We start from the raw sequence: 20,313 nt of genomic DNA, 5'->3' as shown, positions 1-20,313 counted from the left end.
ACTTCCTGTATGGACGGAACTAAGTGCGCCGGTTTTAGTTTCCCGGGGGGGCAGACTTGTGCGGTGCACGCGGCCGCGCTGTACGGAACCAGCGGTGAAGGTGTACGGAAGGAGACACGTGATGGCGGTGACCGGCTGCGGGCGGCTGCTGCGGGCTGTGCTGACCGGGAGAGGTGTCCAGGCCTCTGCTGCAGGTGAGGGAGGGACCGAGGGGTGACATTGGCAGGACACCGGGGACATCACTGCCAGGCCTGTCACCCAGCTTTCCCAGACTCCTGCCTAGGTCTCTGCTATGTCATTGGGGGCCCTGAAACTCTACATAGCAGAACACTACAACTCCCAGCATGCTGTAACATGTCAGAGGATGACTGACCACTCAGCTGTAGCAGCCGTGCCACTCAGGAGCCTGGGAAAGCTGGGTGGTAGCAGGACACTGCAGAGTCTTTATATCTAGTAACCTCATGTCCTAAAGCCGCTGTAGCAGAGCCCCCTCGAAATCCCAGCACTGGAGCGTCTTCTATAGTAACACTGTGGTTGCCGCTCCTCTGTTATTCCTCCTGGAAATCTGGGAAATCCACATTCTCCTGGTCACAGCGGCGAGTCCTTACATAATAGTGACTGTCATTGTATAGGGGCACGGCTACAACTGGAAGCTCCAAATTATCAATTATCTGGAGGAATAGAGAGGTGTAAAGGGGGGCGCCATGCACATGGGTGAATCTGGAGACCCCACATTAGTGATCTAGGCCCCTGGGAATCCCTGCCTGCGCTGTCACTGTCCTGCACTGTCTGCTGTCCGGGAAATCTCCCGATATTACATTGGTGATGGGGTGACAGTCAGCGCCGCCGCTGATCAGCTGTTAGGAGGCTGCAATACTTGGACATCCCTGTGAAGGGTACTACTGCGCCCCCCGACAGCTGAGTGTAGGGGGGTAGGCTATGGACCCCTGCCGGTCTGATCCTCGCCCCATGTCTAACACTTCTGCAGCTCTGTTATAAAGTGTGCCCTGCCTGACCGGAGGTGTGGACGCTGCACCCCAAAGAGCGGGTGTATTCAGGGGCTTCTCATGCCACCCTGCACCCCAGCTGCCCCTTGTCTAGTTCTTTAGTGTCCATCTAGAAGACAGAGAGAAAATGTTATGTCAGCCAGGGGCTGAAGGTGGCGCTATACAAGAGACGCCCGGGGCTGCACAGATCTGCTCCAGGTTCATAGATGGTCATTTATATACCACAGGAGATAACAGGCGCCCTTAAAGGGATTGTGCAGGACTTTAAATAGATGGCTGCTTCTTCTCAGTAAGGTCGGTTGGTCACATGTCCGTGCTGCTGCTCAGTCCCATTCATGTTAGTGGGATGGAGATGTGGCCAATGGACATGATGTCACTCACTGACCTTGCACCTTGTTTTCACGGTTGTTTCTGCATCTGCTTCTATTACATTGGGGCAGATTCCGGGTGACTCTGATATCGAGGCCAAATCTGCTATAAATTCAATGCCGGATACAGATCGGGCCCTAATACCCCCACAGTGTTGTCTGCAGGGCTGTGATCACATTCTGCCCCATCTACCAGTGGGTTCAGCACCATCTACACCACAGACCGGGTCAGGCCAAGTGTGCATGTGTGCGGGATGGTTGGAGGACTAGCTGTCAGACTATATTGGAGACTTGCTTCCCCTCTTGGACCTTCTATAGTCCGTTGTAGGTTCTTCTTATAGACTCTGATGAGACTTGTGTAGGTCTTGTTATCGCCGGCGCGTTCTCAGTAGTCTCTGGCTCTGACCCTGAGTCATGGCCGCTGTTAGATAAGGAGTCCTCCGCTCACAGCCGCGTTCCGGCTTCTTATCTGTTGCTATTCTTGGACTGAGATTCCCGAATGAACCGTCCACAGACCTCAGTCACTTCTCTATGAAGAAATCCATCAAAATGATCAAGAAGACTTCAAGGAAGAAGCACAAACCGATCTACATAACTGTAATAACCGCGGCTTACTGGTCTTACTGGTTATTAATGGGCCGCAGGCTGTGGTGCGGGTTATCCGTGTCCTGTGTACTGGCAGTCAGTGCTGATCCTATCTCAGCCATTATATATATATATATATATATATATATATATATATATATACACTCCATACTCCTGCATAAGACTAGGATAAATCACTACTTTCTACTGGAAACAGCGCCACTCTTGTCCAAGGGTTAGATCCAGTATTGCAGCTCACTATCCTTCTCTGAACTAAGGCTGAGCTGCCAACCGCCCCTCCATAGTTTGCTGTTTATTTGGGAGGGGGGGAGGGGTTGCTGTATACCAAATGCTGCAGGATCCACCGATCCAGCGCTGAAGCCCCAGCAGTCTTCTCTAGTCATTGGTTTGCAAGAGGTTGTCACGTGGACACTACCATTGGCCGCAGCTGTCACGTGGACACTACCATTGGCCGCAGCTGTCACGTGGACACTACCATTGGCCTCAGCTGTCACGTGGACACTACCATTGGCCTCAGCTGTCACGTGGACACTACCATTGGCCCCAGCTGTCACGTGGACACTACCATTGGCCTCAGCTGTCACGTGGACACTACCATTGGCCTCAGCTGTCACGTGGACACTACCATTGGCCTCAGCTGTCACGTGGACACTACCATTGGCCTCAGCCGTCACGTGGACACTACCATTGGCCTCAGCTGTCACGTGGACACTACCATTGGCCCCAGCTGTCACGTGGACACTACCATTGGCCTCAGCCGTCACGTGGACACTACCATTGGCCCCAGCTGTCACGTGGACACTACCATTGGCCCCAGCTGTCACGTGGACTCTACCATTGGCCCCAGCCGTCACGTGGACACTACCATTGGCCTCAGCCGTCACGTGGACACTACCATTGGCCTCAGCCGTGACGTGGACACTACCATTGGCCTCAGCCGTCACGCGGACACTACCATTGACCTCAGCCGTCACGTGGACACTACCATTGACCTCAGCCGTCACGTGGACACTACCATTGGCCTCAGCTGTCACGTGGACACTACCATTGGCCTCAGCTGTCACGTGGACACTACCATTGGCCTCAGCTGTCACGTGGACACTACCATTGGCCTCAGCTGTCACGTGGACACTACCATTGGCCTCAGCCGTCACGTGGACACTACCATTGGCCTCAGCTGTCACGTGTCCTACTGCTGCTGCTCTACAAGTCGTGTCTGTATCCGCTGTTTCATTCATCTTGTATCTTCTCCGTTTCAGTCTCGCTGCTCCGGCCGTCTCTCCGATGTATGAGTTCCCAGAGTTCGTCTTTGCAGCCCAGGTAAATGCCATTTCCCGATCCCTAAATCTCTGGATAAATGAACAGCGTCTGTGACTTGGAGGATATGACTATACTATGTGCATCATTAAAGGGTTAAAATATTGATGACCTGTCCTAAAGGTAGGCCTTTAATGACAGATCTGAGGACGGTGGGCACCGCCAGTGATCAGCCATTATCAGCAGCTTATAGATAGAGAATGGAGCAGGAAGCAGACAGCGCTGTTCTCTGTGTAGTGGTGGAAGTGAGTTACTGCAGGTGAATGGGACCTGATCTGCAGTACCGGGTCTGACCACTCCACAGAACAGCGCTGTCTGCTTCCTGCTCCATTTTCTGTGTATCTGGTAATGTATTAGGAGTCCAAATTTCTGGTTCTATCCATGGGGAAACCCCTTTAAGTAAAATCCCCCCCCAGGTGAGACCCCTACTCAATCCTTATAGACTATTATATGATTAGGATAGAGAGTCAGCTTTATCTTCTCATCCTTTATTATTATTTTGCTGTAGGTTTTTTCTGCTTGTACGTGTAATAGATTTGTGCTGATATAATGTGATGATTTTCAGCTACGTGCCAAAGACGTCTTTATCTGAACCACCTTGGCCCAAGATCGAGCTCCCAGATCCCAAGAAAGAAGCCGAGGAGCACAGAGGTGAGCTCGAGGAGTGTTCACACTATAGTCTGACTGGTTATAGAAGCTACAGCAAACCTCTTACCCCCCTGTGCACATACTTACCCCCCCCCCTGTGCACATACTTACCCCCCCCTGTGCACATACTTACCCCCCCTGTGCACATACTTACCCCCCCCTGTGCACATACTTACCCCCCCTGTGCACATACTTACCCCCCCCTGTGCACATACTTACCCCCCCCTGTGCACATACTTACCCCCCCCTGTGCACATACTTACCCCCCCTGTGCACATACTTACCCCCCCCTGTGCACATACTTACCCCCCCTGTGCACATACTTACCCCCCCTGTGCACATACTTACCCCCCTGTGCACATACTTACCCCCCCTGTGCACATACTTACCCCCCCTGTGCACATACTTACCCCCCCTGTGCACATACTTACCCCCCCCTGTGCACATACTTACCCCCCCCCTGTGCACATACTTACCCCCCCTGTGCACATACTTACCCCCCCCTGTGCACATACTTACCCCCCCTGTGCACATACTTACCCCCCCTGTGCACATACTTACCCCCCTGTGCACATACTTACCCCCCCTGTGCACATACTTACCCCCCCTGTGCACATACTTACCCCCCCTGTGCACATACTTACCCCCCCCCCTGTGCACATACTTACCCCCCCCTGTGCACATACTTACCCCCCCTGTGCACATACTTACCCCCCCCTGTGCACATACTTACCCCCCCCCTGTGCACATACTTACCCCCCCCTGTGCACATACTTACCCCCCCCTGTGCACATACTTACCCCCCCCTGTGCACATACTTACCCCCCCCTGTGCACATACTTACCCCCCCTGTGCACATACTTACCCCCCCCTGTGCACATACTTACCCCCCCTGTGCACATACTTACCCCCCCCCTGTGCACATACTTACCCCCCCCTGTGCACATACTTACCCCCCCCTGTGCACATACTTACCCCCCCCCCTGTGCACATACTTACCCCCCCCTGTGCACATACTTACCCCCCCTGTGCACATACTTACCCCCCCTGTGCACATACTTACCCCCCCTGTGCACATACTTACCCCCCCTGTGCACATACTTACCCCCCCTGTGCACATACTTACCCTTAATTCCCCCTGCCTGTACACCCGCCATTCCCCCTGCCTGTACCTCCGCCATTCCCCCTGCCTGTACCTCCGCCATTCCCCCTGCCTGTACCTCCGCCATTCCCCCTGCCTGTACCTCCGCCATTCCCCCTGCGTGTACCTCCGCCATTCCCCCTGCCTGTACCTCCGCCATTCCCCCTGCCTGTACCTCCGCCATTCCCCCTGCCTGTACCTCCGCCATTCCCCCTGCCTGTACCTCCGCCATTCCCCCTGCCTGTACCTCCGCCATTCCCCCTGCCTGTACCTCCGCCCTTCCCCCTACCTGTACCCCGCCCTCCCCCCTGCCTGTACCTCCGCCTTTCCCCCTGCCTGTACCTCCGCCTTTCCCCCTGCCTGTACCTCCGCCTTTCCCCCTACCTGTACCCCTACCTGTACCCCCGCCCTCCCCCCTACCTGTACCCCCGCCCTCCCCCCTACCTGTACCCCCGCCCTCCCCCCTACCTGTACCCCCGCCCTCCCCCCTACCTGTACCCCCGCCCTCCCCCCTACCTGTACCCCCGCCCTTCCCCTACCTGTACGTCCGCCCTTCCCCCTACCTGTACCCCTGCCCTTCCTCACTCCCCGCCCTTCCTCACTCCTTCCCCCATGTTGGTTTATTTGTGATGTCTCCTTGCGCTGGATACTCTGTGACAATGTTGATCCCACCATGTTAATGTTTATACAGGCCGGTGACATGCTTATACTATGTGCGGACACAAATAGACAGGTTTACGTCATTCTCCTGCCCTGCAACCCTCGCCCGTGTTTACGCTGCTTAGATAGGCCGCTGAAATCTTCGGCGCGCGTCACTTTTAGCGTACATAACCCTGTCAGTGTTTCCGCTGCTCATTATTATTTGTTGTTTCTCTCGTTCTTTTAGAGCTTGTTCAGAAAGTAAACACCCTGATCGCCACGGGACAGTGCGGCCGCCTCTTTGCTGTCATCCACTTTGCAAGTAAACAATGGAAAGTCACTAACGAAGACCTTGTTTTAATTAACGGCTCGGTGGAGGCGCAATGTGGAGAGAGGATCAGGCTGGAGAAGGTATCTTCCATAGCGCGCCCCGCACCATGTGTGCCCCGCTCTGTATGTCCGCTCTTATGGTGGGCACGTCACAAATACATAAGGAGCGCAGCACATCAAGGTGCCTTGTATAGCCGGCAGCCACACATTCATCTCCTCCTGACCCCACCGTGTATGCTCAGCTTGGCTGAGGATGAATGTGCTGTTTTATTTGGGAATAAAGAATTGGTCGTATTAAAATTCAGTACAGAGATACAGATATTATTACATTATTACACCTATACAGATCTATCATCATACTATTTACACCTATACAGATATTATTACATTATTACACCTATACAGATCTATCATCATACTATTTACACCTATACAGATATTATTACATTATTACACCTATACAGATCTATCATCATACTATTTACACCTATACAGATATTATTACATTATTACACCTGCACAGATTTGTCCTTTCTTCTAACCATTCCCGTCTTCGTTCTGTTTCCGCTTCCTCTTTAGGTTTTGCTGGTCGGCAGCGATAACTTTACATTAGTAGGAAAACCTTTACTTGGGTAAGTAGCCCTGCGTACTGTCCGTGTAAAACTCTCCATCTTGTCTTAGAAGTCTGCTGTTCCTCTGTTGTTACTCCTGGAATTGTATTACTAAATCTCGGTGTTGCCATTCTCCTTGCCGGGTGTGCAGGTCTCTTCACGCTGACTGGCTAAGGTGTCAGGGTATGTACAATTGACAAGGGGAATGGCAACACTCAGTTTTAATGAGGTTTGCAAGGACTTTTTTAATTGGGATAGGTCCTTGTGGGGTCCAACAGCCGGGACCCCCATAGATCACTTGTGTGACGATGCAGCCGTGGTCCTGAGCGTCACTTCCGCTAAGCATGTCGTCAAACACTGTACCCTCATCAAACAAGAGGCCTGGGTGTCGGACCCCTGCTGATCAGTAATGGGTGGTCTATGCTAAGGACAGGCCATCAATGACTTTAATAAGTGGCAGAATTCAGATCTGCACCATCTTTGAGGTTGTGGTTTAGGCTCGTTCACCTCTGACCCTCTGATTGTGACTCTCCTGTAGGAAAGACTTGGTGCGAGTTGAAGCCACCGTGATCGAAAAAACCGAGTCCTATCCAAAAGTTTCCTTAAGGTTTTGGAAGCGACACCGATACGAGAAGAAGAAAAGTAAGTTATGTATAAATAACGGGGCTGGGGCAAGTTTATAAATTATTGGTCCATCGGTGCGAGAATCAGGGTCCATGTAGTTCTGTAGAACAGCCGGAGATGGGGGAAGGGGGGGATGTTTTGATATTTTGTTGCAGTTTTTATGTGTAATTGTTTGATCCCTGTCTATTGGCCGGAAGGGATTGTCTGAAGCGGATTACATTGTACATCTACTTTATAGATAAGAACCCCCGGAACCCTGAGAATGCATGGACACGATATGATGTGGCACTGATTCCTGCACGATAACTCGTGTAAGGATCAGCGCTGCAAAACAGAATCCCGCATAACACATTGAAATCATTGGGATTCTGTTTTGCAGCGCTGATCGTTATACAAGTTATGGTGCAGGAATCAGTGCCACATTACATCGTGTGCATGCACCCTGAGAAAGGGTTTTGTAAGTGCACACAACAGCTCTCCAGTGCACTTATGGCGTTGGCTGTTGTGTTTGAGGAGCGGCCATTGCATTCCTGTAACCTAATCGTTGTGTCTTCTCCTGTTTTTCAGTAACCATCTTTCCACAGACTGTTCTGAGGATCAATACCATTGAAATCGCTCCCGCTTTATCGTGATTTTGTATATTTTTTTATTATAATTATTAAAGATAAATATGAAAATCTGGAGTTTGTGTCTTTCAGAACATTTAGTATATACTGTATACTGCGCTGGGTTTTAGAGTACATTATGGCTCTATCAACTTTTATGGGTGTCCTAATATGTACAAAACAAGGAGTAGAGGGCTTTGTGCGGGATAACCTTCACCCTCGTGCTGGTGACAGTACCGAGCATGCATGTCCCTCTCCAATAATGTCTATGGGAGTTCCAAAAAAACAGCAGATTGGTCCAAGAAAAAAACATGATCTGCCCATCCAGCCGGTATGTGACCTCTTATCCTGATCCAGCTTTAAAGGGGTGATGTGGGGATTGCAACTTTTACAGTGCATTTATAGAAGAGGGTCCTCGGTGTCCCATTTATTAGCTTTGCAGGGTCTGGAGGTCTGTGATCAGCCCCCCTCGCAACTACACTGACTTCGCTCCACTTATGGGGCCGCTATTGTACTCAGTCCAACGTTAATATTCTGTGCGGGACACTAATGCTCTAAGACGCTGTGTGTGGGCGCTAATTGGACTTTATACCATGTGGAGGCCTCTAGGGGGCAGTACACTGTGTGGGGGCATCAGTGCAGTAAAATTGGGCATATGTCTTAAAGGGGTTGTGTGGGAAGTTTAGATAAATTTACCCGATCTGGTGGACTCTTGAACCTAGTTCTGATCCCCAAGTCACATGATACATATATGACCTCCTTGAGATTCTCCTCTCGCCTGCAAAGTATCTTACAAAATCTATCCATGATACAAAAGTTGCCAAAAAATCACAAGTTATCCAGAAGTTCCCTTCCGCTTTAGGCTCCTGTGTACTCCGCTGTCCCCGTCGCCCAGAGTATATCGCGTTCCTTGTCCTACCCCGACCCCTCTAAGGGAGGTCATTTGGCAAAGACGACGTGAAGGAAAGTTGAGGAAATGCTTCATTTTACCAGAAGCCCCGAAATCTTTCCCAGTGACTTGTGGCCAATTAAAATGCCTGATGTTGATGCAGAAGATTCGGCGTCTGAACTGGTGGAAGAACATTGCAGAAAAATGTTAATTTCATCTAATTAGATATAGGAAGAAGCAGCGGCGGGGGGCTGAGAACAAAGTTATACATGACCGAGGGGATCTGGTATGCAGCAAGACGCACGTAAGCCACAGCGATGGGCCCAGGACGCTGGGAAGGAACTGGAAGCGAAACGTCAACCAAAGAAGCGACTATTATATTCTACAGATTTTTCTTTATTCTATACAAGCCCTTTAATATCATCCCCTCATTTCCCAGGCAGACATTTGTGTGTTCCAGCGAGACCATGAGACGCACAATATCTTCTATGGCTTCTCCATCTTCTCCTTTCCAGACTGCCAAAATCTTTGCAATTAATCTGAGGACTGGACAAGACGTTCTGCAGCGTCTCCTCGCTGTTAGCGCGGGCAGATGGCGGCCTCCGGCACTAATACATGTGATGATGACGGGTAAATCTGCTGTTTGTACAGAATTGTCTCTTCTATCAGTGTCTGCCAGGCGATGATTTACTAAATTACAATAGGTTGGGATTGGAAATCTTACAGTGGAATTCACAGTCAGACAATAGCGATACAAATCGAGATTTCAGGAATTTCTATGAAACCCACAACGTGGGCACAAGAGAGAATGTCTTATCAGAAAGAATGTCAAGTGGAAGAGGAGGCGAACGGAACAATAAGGATGAAAAGATAAGGAATCTGTCACTGGGTGGAGGATACAAAGTATCAGGAAGTGACAGACAAGTATCTGCTCTAGAACTGCGGAGACACTGAGGAGCCTCAAGGTCATCTCTGTTCTGCAGCCTCAGCCCTCTGCTTACATCAGAAAGTCTGTGTATGACATCACTATATGTCTTCTCTGTGCTGACGTGGTGCAATAGAGATGGTGACTGTTTGTGTTTTATCCCTGTGCTATGACATCATACTGTGACATTACTATTAAGTTACATCATCACTTATCCCCTGTATTGTTATGTTACTGTGCACATTATCCACCTACTATTACATCATAGTGTGCATTATTCAACTACTGTGACATCACTGTGTGTATTATCCCTGTGTGTATGTGTGTATATATATATATATATATATATATATATATACACATTCACCAGCCACTTTATTAGGTACACCTGTCCAACTGCTCGTTAACACTTAATTTCTAATCAGCCAATCACATGGCGGCAACTCAGTGCATTTAGGCATGTAGACATGGTCAAGACAATCTCCTGCAGTTCAAACCGAGCATCAGTATGGGGGGGAAGAAAGGTGATTTGAGTGCCTTTGAACGTGGCTGGTCTGAGTATTTCAGAAACTGCTGATCTACTGGGATTTTCACGCACAACCATCTCTAGGGTTTACAGAGAATGGTCCGAAAAAGAAAAAACATCCAGTGAGCAGCAGTTCTGTGGGGGGCGGAAATGCGTTGTTGATGCCAGAGGTCAGAGGAGAATGGCCAGACTGGTTCCAGCTGATAGAAAGGCAACAGTGACTCAAATAGCCACCCGTTACACCCAAGGTAGCCAGAAGAGCATCTCTGAACGCCGCACAGTACGTCCAACTTTGAGGCTACAGATGGGCTACAGCAGCAGAAGACCACACCGGGTGCCACTCCTTTCAGCTAAGAACAGGAAACTGAGGCTACAATTTGCACAAGCTCATCGAAATTGGACAATTGAAGATTGGAAAAACGTTGCCTGGTCTGATGAGTCTTGATTTCTGCTGCGACATTCGGATGGTAGGGTCAGAATTTGGCGTCAACAACATGAAAGCATGGATCCATCCTGCCTTGTATCGGTAACGGTTCAGGCTGGTGGTGGTGGTGTCATGGTGTGGGGAATATTTTCTTGGCACTCTTTGGGCCCCTTGGTACCAATTGAGCATCGTTGCAACGCCAAAGCCTACCTGAGTATTGTTGCTGACCATGTCCATCCCTTTATGACCACAATGTACCCAACATCTGATGGCTACTTTCAGCAGGATAATGCAATGCCATGTCATAAAGCTGGAATCATCTCAGACTGGTTTCTTGAACATGACAATGAGTTCACTGTACTCCAATGGCCTCCACAGTCACCAGATCTCAATCCAATAGAGGAGCATCTTTGGGATGTGGTGGAACGGGAGATTCGCATCATGGATGTACAGCCGACAAATCTGCGACTGCAACTGTGTGATGCCATCATGTCAATATGGACCAAAATCTCTGAGGAATGCTTCCAGCACCTTGTTGTATCTATGCCACGAAGAATTGAGGCAGTTCTGAAGGCAAAAGGGGGTCCAACCCGTTACTAGCATGGTGTACCTAATAAAGTGGCCGGTGAGTGTGTATATATATATATATATATATATATATATATATATGTATATGGTTGCCAGCTTTCTATGTTCTATTGAGAGTGCAGGATCTGTATAGAAGGACAATTTGTTGTCAGATTTGGTCCTTATGTCGTTGCTGTGAGATCTCCCTGTAGTTAGTCATGTGGGCGGGTTAGTAAATGACAGGACATTATAGACATATGTTTCCATTCCCGGCCTCATTAGTGACTTCAGTAATGGCTGTGATGAGATTCTGCCACATCCGTGGGAACAAGACTATGAAACAGAGCAGGTAATTCTCTGACTAACAGTCTATCTATAGAATCTGTAGGATTTGCTTCCATTAGACGCTATGGCAGGAATTCATGTTCCCACTATAGCTCTGCAAGTCACCTATTAGATACAGCCCCCCCTCCCCCCATTACTATTACAGCCCCTTGTTTGGCAGTGACACCCCCCCCCCCCCCTATCTAACCTACCTAGACCACCAGAGATGTTGTGACCTCCGTAACCACCCGGGATCACCAGACACATATATGTATATTCATAATCCAGATGTGTTCATGTAACACAATGATCCTTAAAGGGAATGTGTTATCACAAATGGCCTGTTCTGAAAGCAAGTTTTTTGTTAAACACAATTTTTAACAGTTTTATATATATATATATATATATATATATATATATATATATATATAAATTTTTTTATTTTTTTTTTCATTTCAATGTCTCTATTTATTTATAAATATGTATTTAATATATAAACACTTATACTGGAGCGTCTACTGCTGGACCATTATTGGGTCAGACCCCGGGACCACCAGAGGAGCCAAACAGAACCCAAATAAAAATCACAGTGCAGTGAGCATATTACCTTAATCACAATTAATCAGCAATTATTTTGGTCACACCCCTATTTATATGCCACACCCCATACTGATATGCCCCACCCCATATTGATTTGCCACACCCCATACTGATATGCCACACCCCATATTGATGTTACCCCAATTTATATGCTCCACCCCATATTGATTTGCCCCACCCCAATTTGTCACACCCCATATTGATATGCCACACCCAGATTTATGTCACACCCCAATGTATATGCCACACCCCTATTTATATGTCACACCCCATATTGATATGAGACGCCATGACACTGAATTTTGGTTATTCTCATCTCAGCAATCCTGATTGGATAGTGAAGAGCTCGTGACCGATCCTTTAGCCAATGGCAGTGGAGAGCAGACGACATGGATGAAACATAAATGACACAATCCATGTGAGTAAGTTTGCAACCACTGTGTGAATACAGCCCTACTTATGACAATGTACGGATGGTTGTTATATGACAACACGTGGCTGCCGTGACCGTCCAAGAATCCCAGGGACTCTACATAAGCGCCATTAAGTTGCTCTGTTCCATTATCGTTCCCGCTGTCGTTTATTGCAGAATGCGCAGGGTTAAATACTTAGTGTCCCGTAATCTGGCAGAACACTCATCACCTCGGGTCCCTCTTGGGTTCTCTCCTCCGTCACTTTGCTCCGAGCCTCGCTCTATGGAGTTTGTTGCTGCCTGATAAATAAACTTTTGGCACCGACCCAAACGTCTTGAATGCAATTCCCTGGGACTGAAAGAGTTAACGTTGCGCTCATTTGCTCAGTGTAACCTTTCGACACTCCGTAATGATCTGAGCTTCCAAACAATCCCAATCTATGCCAGAAAGTCCTCAACTACATAGCATGCAATTTTCTGCTTCAACAGCCAGAAGAATAGGAGGCGGGAATAGTCGGAGAAGTAGGCAGGCGAGATTGGATGGAGACAAGAGCTTGGCCGCAGAACACAAATGGATTTATTTCTTGCCAAACCAAAAAGCACAGCACCGGGGAGTGAATTACATGGCCCCTCCGTCTAGCTCCGCATTCCTCTGACTCTCCCAATCTGACGCTTGCTGGATCAGGTTGGTCACATTGACGTTCCATCCCCAACACCTTCTACCATGACCTCCAACTTTCCACTTCCTCGGCCTCTCAGAAGATCCTGGAGTTTGGCTCCTGCCCGGACGATGCGGATTGTGGTCCTGGGGCAAAGTGCAGTGGGGAAGACGGGTAGGTCGGGGCTGATGTTTGTTGCTACTTCTAATCGTTACATTGTTACTTTTATATTGTGTTCTCTGACATGTCGGATACATTAAAGGGGTTGGATAATATTTGTGTTTATGTCCATGGGCAGAGCACGTGCAGCGCTGACAATATGTGTTACAATGGGGTTTCTATGGGACGTCTTTGGGTCCTCGGCTGGTGGGAGACGGTGGGTTTGTGTACGGACCCTCGGGCATAGACGTGGAATACATTACTAGACCTCTGACTATGTATGGACATGTGTAAGGACACAATCGACTGCCATTTGTAGATGTTGCGACAGGAATATTGGAAAGCGTGGACGCAACATACGCGTTTGCAAAAATATACCTGTGGAGGACCCCTTTAAGTTTTTTAGAATCCTTTTGATCTGTGTCTACTATTTGTATATACTTCTATGTCAACCCAATATCAGATCCAACGAAGATTGCAAAATACTCATCTAGTCCGAAAATAATTCCAATGACTTTATATTCAGATACAAATGTAACAATGGTATGTATCACATGGAGGTGACCGACCTTTCCGATAGTGATGGTGGATCCCTAGGATAGACAGAACAGCTGATCTGTGGGTGGTCCAGGCTGTCGGACCTCACAGATCTAATACTGATAGCCCATTACAAGGATCAGTCTTCAGTATTAGCCCCTTATGTGCATAGATGGGGGCGCCACCATTAAAGCAAGCGCAATAGTTTTACCTCCCTGGTGCATGTTCTTAGTTGTAGCTGCAAAGCCTAAAAACTTCGGGGGATGTTTTAACAACTTTAGTTTTGGTTCCAGTGTCCGCCCCCCTATCCTGTCCTCTGTCCCCTCCATCTATAGCAGATGTGATCTGACAGTATGTTGTTGGCTTCTGGATTCAGTGTCTCAGGATCTGGAGGTCGGGGGGCCTCAGACTATATTCTGCCTTACTTTAATGTTTCCCATGTTTGGTATGGACATCTTGTTTGCCTGTTTTTTCGATACTGCCCCTCCAGGTCACTTGTAAGTCACCTCTGCATCTGCAATCTTGTATCTTCCACTTGACACTTGCTCGATCTACTCATATTCTTAATTTTTTCCATATGATTTTTGTAGGTTTCTTCTGCAGTTCTTTGTTAGATATTTGGAGGAGTTTTTATGACATTGACATATTCAATAGCCCCATCATCTGTAGAAAGTTCTTGGCTTTGGACCATTACTGACGGACAACCCACCACATTTCTATTATCATTGGTGTATCTATCGGCAGCCGCCTTTAGTAAGACACAAATACAGTGAAATCACCCAAAATGGCCTAAAAAATATACCTGTATGGGGTTGTCTTCTCAAAGAAGAAAGTCATTGTGCATAATATAGGCTGGAACTGAAGGTCTGTCCCGGGATATCGGGATGGTCTTCTATAAATGGCACATGGGTGGGTAAAGGATCCAATCTGAGATGTAGCACCGAGAGCCAAGAAGTGCAAGGTCCACGTATGATCATTCTTCATATACTATGTAGCCCTAAAGAGTTCAAAGGCTTTTCAGGCCCCAAATGGAGTTGACCTTGGCACAGGATATTAAGAATGTGAAATCTCAGAATAATACTGGAGAGAGATTTGTTTCAATTTTCAGAATATTCAATTATTTTATTGTCTTCATCACATTCCTGAGGCTCAGAGAGTTACATACATGTGCTTAGTATTCGGTGGCCTTCACTTGGGACTAACAATTGGACAATCGTCTCACAATGACGACAATGGCAGAGTCCGTGTAACTTAGTCACGTTTGTTGACCTCTTTGCTTATAGACACTTTGTAGTTTTGTCCTAAGGGATTGAGGTCGGCGTTGTGTTGGTCGCCCCATTACCGTCACTTTGTTGTTGTTTAGCCGTATTGTTACAACTTTGGAGCATGTTTGGGGCCATGTCGTAGATCCATTTGCACACAAGTTTTAACTTTCTGGTAGACGTCTTGAAATGTTGCTTCGATATCGCTACATAATGTTTCCTTCTTTATGACATCATCTATTTAGTGACGTGCACCAGTCCTTCCAGCACCCCACGACATGACACTGGCACCCCTCATGGTTTGGGTGGTAGTCTGTCACACAGTAGTTTCTTCTCTTTTCCTCCATACTAAGGATGAGCAAACAGGTTTGTAAAAAACAAGTTTGGAAATTTTACAAAAATTTCAGATTTGCCCAAACCTGAATTTTTTGGGGGTTTGTCACCCATGGACCACTATTATATATACACTGGTGGCCCAGGGTAGGCTCAGCCTGTTCTTGTTATGTAGTAAGGAGACATAGTCCCTTTAATGCCTCATTGCACCCAATCTGCTTCTCCTCCACTGGTCTCTGTACTTTTCGGTAGAGGGTCACCCCTGAGGTCACACGTCCAGGTCACGACATTATCACTGCAACAGGAAGTATAGGGACCAATGGGGAAATTCGATTTGGGACCCGAAAACCCATTGAACAGAGAACTATCCGAGCCCAGGAGATGTCCGAGCTCTGGAAGGAATCTGGGAGCCGCATGGCCAGTCCGGGAGAGTTTGCATCACCTGTAAGATGTTTCCACGGCACAAGCCGTATAGTTATAGATATCACGGTATATACAATATGGCCACATATTACCTGATAGCTGTCTGGGTGCAGAGGGTTTGGTGCTCTGTATCAGATAGAACTAAGCTCCGACCCCTATGATGATATATAAAATGGTCTTCAGGACTGGACGTTCATTGTAAGAAATATCCTCTGTTTACAACCTCAGTAAGTGGGTGAATAAGTAGCGCGTTGTCTGTTCCTTTCAGAATCCTTGGTTCATTGGGTTTAATTGTAGCTGATTTAGTGTTGTAAGAAGATGCAGAATGTGGAGGGATTGGAGGAGGGCGAGGATGTGGAGGGATTGGAGGAGGGCGAGGATGTGGAGGGATTGGAGGAGGGCGAGGATGTGGAGGGATTGGAGGAGGGCGAGGATGTGGAGGGATTGGAGGAGGGCGAGGATGTGGAGGGATTGGAGGAGGGCAGTCGGCTCCTCTATCTGGGCACAATGTTCTATCCTGGCACAGTCACACAATGTCATTAGGCCGCGGTCACTGAGGTTATTGGGGGGAAAATAGCTGAATAGTGGCACAGGGGGGCCGGAGACCTGAAGAACAGATCCACTCCTGGCTCTAAATACTTGGAATTAACTGGAAGATGTTACAAAAGACGTCACAGAAGACATTACAGAAGATGTCACAGAAGACATCAAAGAAGACATCACAGAAGATGTCACAGAAGACAATACAGAAGATGTTACAGAAGACATCAAAGAAGATGTCACAGAAGATGTCACAGAAGACATTACAGAAGATGTCACAGAAGACATTACAGAAGATGTCACAGAAGACGTTACAGAAGACGTCACAGAAGAAGTCACAGATGATGTCACAGAAGACGTCACAGAAGAAGTCACAGATGATGTCACAGAAGACGTCACAGAAGATGTTACAGAAGAAGTCACAGATGATGTCACAGAAGATGTTACAGAAGACATTACAGAAGATGTTACAGAAGATATCACAGAAGACATCAAAGAAGACGTCACAGAAGACGTCACAGAAGACATCAAAGAAGACGTCACAGAAGATGTCACAGAAGATGTTAGAGAAGATGATATAGAAGACGTCACAAAAGATGTTACGGAAGACGTTACAGAAGATGTTACAGAAGAAATACAGAAGATGTCACAGAAGACATTACAAAAGGACATCACTGAAGACATCACACAAGACGTTACAGAAGATGTCACAGAAGATGTTACAGAAGACGTCACAGAAAACATTACAAAAGATGTCTCAGAAGACGTCACAAAAAATGTTACGGAAGACATTACAGAAGACGTCACAGAAGACATTACAGTTTTCTATCATTACAAAGTGCTAGATGACGACAGGCAGGGATGTCATAGGACATAACACAGCCCATGTAATAGTGCGGGGCCCCAGAGATAGGGGGGCTTCTGACCACAAACCTCCTGTAATAATTAGCAATAATAAGTGAATGAATAGTGGATTTAATATCAATGTCTGCGCGACCGGCTACAGCACATCAAGGGTTAATAGTACCACAATTCTCCGCTTCTATTCTGATAAGCCACAAGTAATATTCGCAGGCCCTTCTTTCTTTTACACCATGGTGACCTGTGATTTCCATGTCGGGTTCTGCAACATGTAAATTTCTTTCCACATCAAACGTCTCAAACTAATCGGATTTAAATAAATGAGATTTATCTAATTTAATAGAAAACACAACAAGATTCATTTCATTAAACATTACACCAACCTGCTGCTCAGTGTCAGCCTTATATCTGCGAGAACAAAGTCATTCTGGATCGTGTTGTTCCTCCATCCCCTTATCAGGTCGTAACAAGGCGCCTGATGCCAGGACCGTCCCTGCCCGAGTACAAGTCACCATCACCAGACTAGGACTGCCTAAACATTTGGGATCTTCTTCCTGATCCCCTGATAAGTCTGTGCACTGTCAATGTATTCCCCCTGTCCTCTGGTGCACTGGAGTGTGCAGATTCTTGTCTTATAGGTGACACCTCTTGACTCTTTGTCATGTTTCCGGCCCATAACCCCCCAGAGCCCCCTGACAGACCCGGGCGTGGGGGTCAATAATCTCACAGATCTGCTGATCTAGAACAAAGGAGTAAATCCGGCACTTTTAGCAGATTTGGTTCTTCCTCAGTAATCGGCTGCTCGCGGATCTGCTTGTCAGGGCTTATTGCTTCTGCTTTTGATCAGATTTAGGGAAACTACATTAGAAATAAAAGCTCAGAAACGCGATGACCTAGTGTCTGACATTTCCATCATTTATGGGGGGTTTATGTTTTATTCGTTCTTACACAATTCTTTCATCTTCGAAGGGTCAGAGGTCAATTCTTTGACTTGATTTCAGAAACTTGACACATTGTTTGGAGCCGGGTATATAGAATGAGCTAGGCAGGGTATATAGGAGCCGGCCATGTGCATTTATCTATACTGAGCTGTAGTGAGGCTACACCAGGTATATAGCATGAACTAGGCAGGGTATATAGGAGCCAGACATGTGCATTTATCTGTAGTGAGGCTACACTGGGTATATAGCATGAGCTAGGCAGGGTATATAGGAGCCGGCCATGTACATTTATCTATACTGAGCTGTACTGAGGCTACACTGAGTATATAGCATGAGCTAGGCAGGGTATACAGGTATATAGGAGCCGGCCATGTGCCTTTATCTATACTGAGCTGTGCTGAGGCTACACTGGGTATATAGCATGAGCTAGGCAGGGTATATAGGAGCCGGCCATGTGCATTTATCTATACTGAGCTGTGCTGAGGCTACACTGGGTATATAACATGATCTAGGCAAGGTATATAGTAGCTGTCCATGTGCATTTATCTATACTGAGCTGTGCTGAGGCTACACTGGGTATATAGCATGAGCTAGGCAGGGTATATAGGAGCCGGCCATGTGCATTTATCTATACTGAGCTGTGCTGAGGCTACACTGGGTATATAACATGAGCTAGGCAGGGTATATAGGAGCCGGCCATCTGCATTTACCTGTACCAAGGCCACACTGGGTATATAGCATGATCTAGCAGGGTATACAGGTATATAGGAGCTGACATAGCCCAGAGGTTGGATCGGAGCACAATGCTTTATATCGGATCATCTTTCAAGTTCCAACCATTTCCCTACAAGACTCGTCTGTCTCTGAGGCTTCTGCGAGGATTCTTCTCCTGTGCCAAGAATTGATTTACTGACATGTGGAGTTTTCTCTTCTGCAGCTGCAGATTATTGTGCAATGGCCTGAACTCGTAGCCTGACATATATAAGACATATATAAGACATATATAAGACATGTATAAGACATGTATAAGACACTCGACTACCAAACCCAAGATATAAACCTACAGGTGGATCAGAAGAAGGCAAAAGAAACCCCAAACCAGGAGCCGGAGACCACTGACCTGATATCAGGGGAGGAATCCTTCCCATCACCCGCCATGGCCATCACAATACATGGCGGGGGCTACAATACACTCCTTAGGATATTCTTAGAAGATTTTGGCCATCGCCTTGTCCTTGGGCAGAGACTTCCATAGAGTCACTGCTCTTACTATAAAGAATCCCAACTCATGGGGAACCTTCTCCCCCAAATGTACAGGATCCTCCAGGAACGTTCTCTGTCCATCCTTATATTTGTACATGAGGTCGCCCCTAAGATGTCTTCTCCACACTGAGTAGCTCTGACCACTTGTCTCTACACTCTTACACTCCAGTCCACCCTCTTTATGACTTCGGTCGCCCCCTCTGCACCCGCACAGTTCCCCTATAGGTCACCAGCAGACCCCTAAACTATAATGGGGTGCAATAGAAATTAAAACGTCCGAAGAAATTTCAAAGATGAATCCAAAGCTGAACATCTTATTCACATAGCAGTGAGCAGAGGTCGTATCAGTGATTACATATCATCATCATCATCGTCATCATCATCACACGTAACACAGTAGACAGACGTGGAACTATAAGTCCCAGCAGCAGCGGCAGGAGGTGTCCTCACATAGCAGAGACCTCACAACACTTCTGTGCACCGCACTCCATCTAGAATAATAAGTCACTGTGCAGTTATTTGTAGAACCACAAGTCTCAGCAGATCCATCACACCCTGTACATCAGTTACCTGGCCTATACAGTATGAAAGAGTTCCATGTTTTTTGCAGAAATCCTCAAAATTTGTGACTTTTTTTCTATTTTGCTGTTTTCTATTTTTTTTCTATTTCTTTCCTGGACAGAGGGGGTGGGGGGGTGACATGGGGGTGATATAGGGGGATAGGAAGGTTGCACTGCACAAAGAACCTTCTGTATTATGTACATGGATGATC

At 47.3% G+C, this 20,313-nt stretch overlaps 2 protein-coding genes across 2 annotated transcripts in view; both read left to right on the top strand.

The window, feature by feature from the left end:
* The first annotated feature begins 59 nt into the window (after nt 1-59).
* MRPL21 (mitochondrial ribosomal protein L21) lies at nt 60-7,974 on the top strand. The gene is made up of 7 exons (XM_075283350.1): nt 60-194; nt 3,241-3,301; nt 3,864-3,949; nt 5,974-6,137; nt 6,636-6,688; nt 7,206-7,309; nt 7,859-7,974. The coding sequence occupies exons 1-7, from the start codon at nt 122-124 to the stop codon at nt 7,921-7,923; spliced, it is 606 nt and encodes a 201-aa protein (XP_075139451.1). The 5' UTR covers nt 60-121; the 3' UTR covers nt 7,924-7,974.
* A 5,099-nt stretch (nt 7,975-13,073) lies between these two features.
* The window catches only part of LOC142214402 (ras-related and estrogen-regulated growth inhibitor-like), a 14,717-nt gene continuing 7,477 nt past the window's right edge, over nt 13,074-20,313 (top strand). Inside the window, exon 1 of the mRNA XM_075283349.1 lies at nt 13,074-13,396. Within this exon, the coding sequence (XP_075139450.1) occupies nt 13,288-13,396 (109 nt within the window). The 5' untranslated portion in view covers nt 13,074-13,287. The remainder of the gene's footprint in view (nt 13,397-20,313) is intronic.

The sequence above is a fragment of the Leptodactylus fuscus genome, chromosome 7 (assembly GCF_031893055.1).
Source record: "Leptodactylus fuscus isolate aLepFus1 chromosome 7, aLepFus1.hap2, whole genome shotgun sequence".
Lineage (NCBI taxonomy): Eukaryota > Metazoa > Chordata > Amphibia > Anura > Leptodactylidae > Leptodactylus > Leptodactylus fuscus.
The sequence above is the reverse complement of the archived record's forward strand: the minus strand, read 5'-3'. Positions and strand labels throughout refer to the sequence as shown.

What these genes read in the sequence shown, in the direction of transcription:
- MRPL21 (XM_075283350.1), top strand. Translation starts at nt 122, where the DNA reads ATGGCGGTGACCGGCTGCGGGCGGCTGCTGCGGGCTGTGCTGACCGGG. An exon ending in TGTCCAGGCCTCTGCTGCAG is followed by an intron (nt 195 to 3,240) that starts GTGAGGGAGGGA and finishes TCTCCGTTTCAG; the next exon opens with TCTCGCTGCTCCGGCCGTCT. An exon ending in AGAAGCCGAGGAGCACAGAG is followed by an intron (nt 3,950 to 5,973) that starts GTGAGCTCGAGG and finishes TCGTTCTTTTAG; the next exon opens with AGCTTGTTCAGAAAGTAAAC.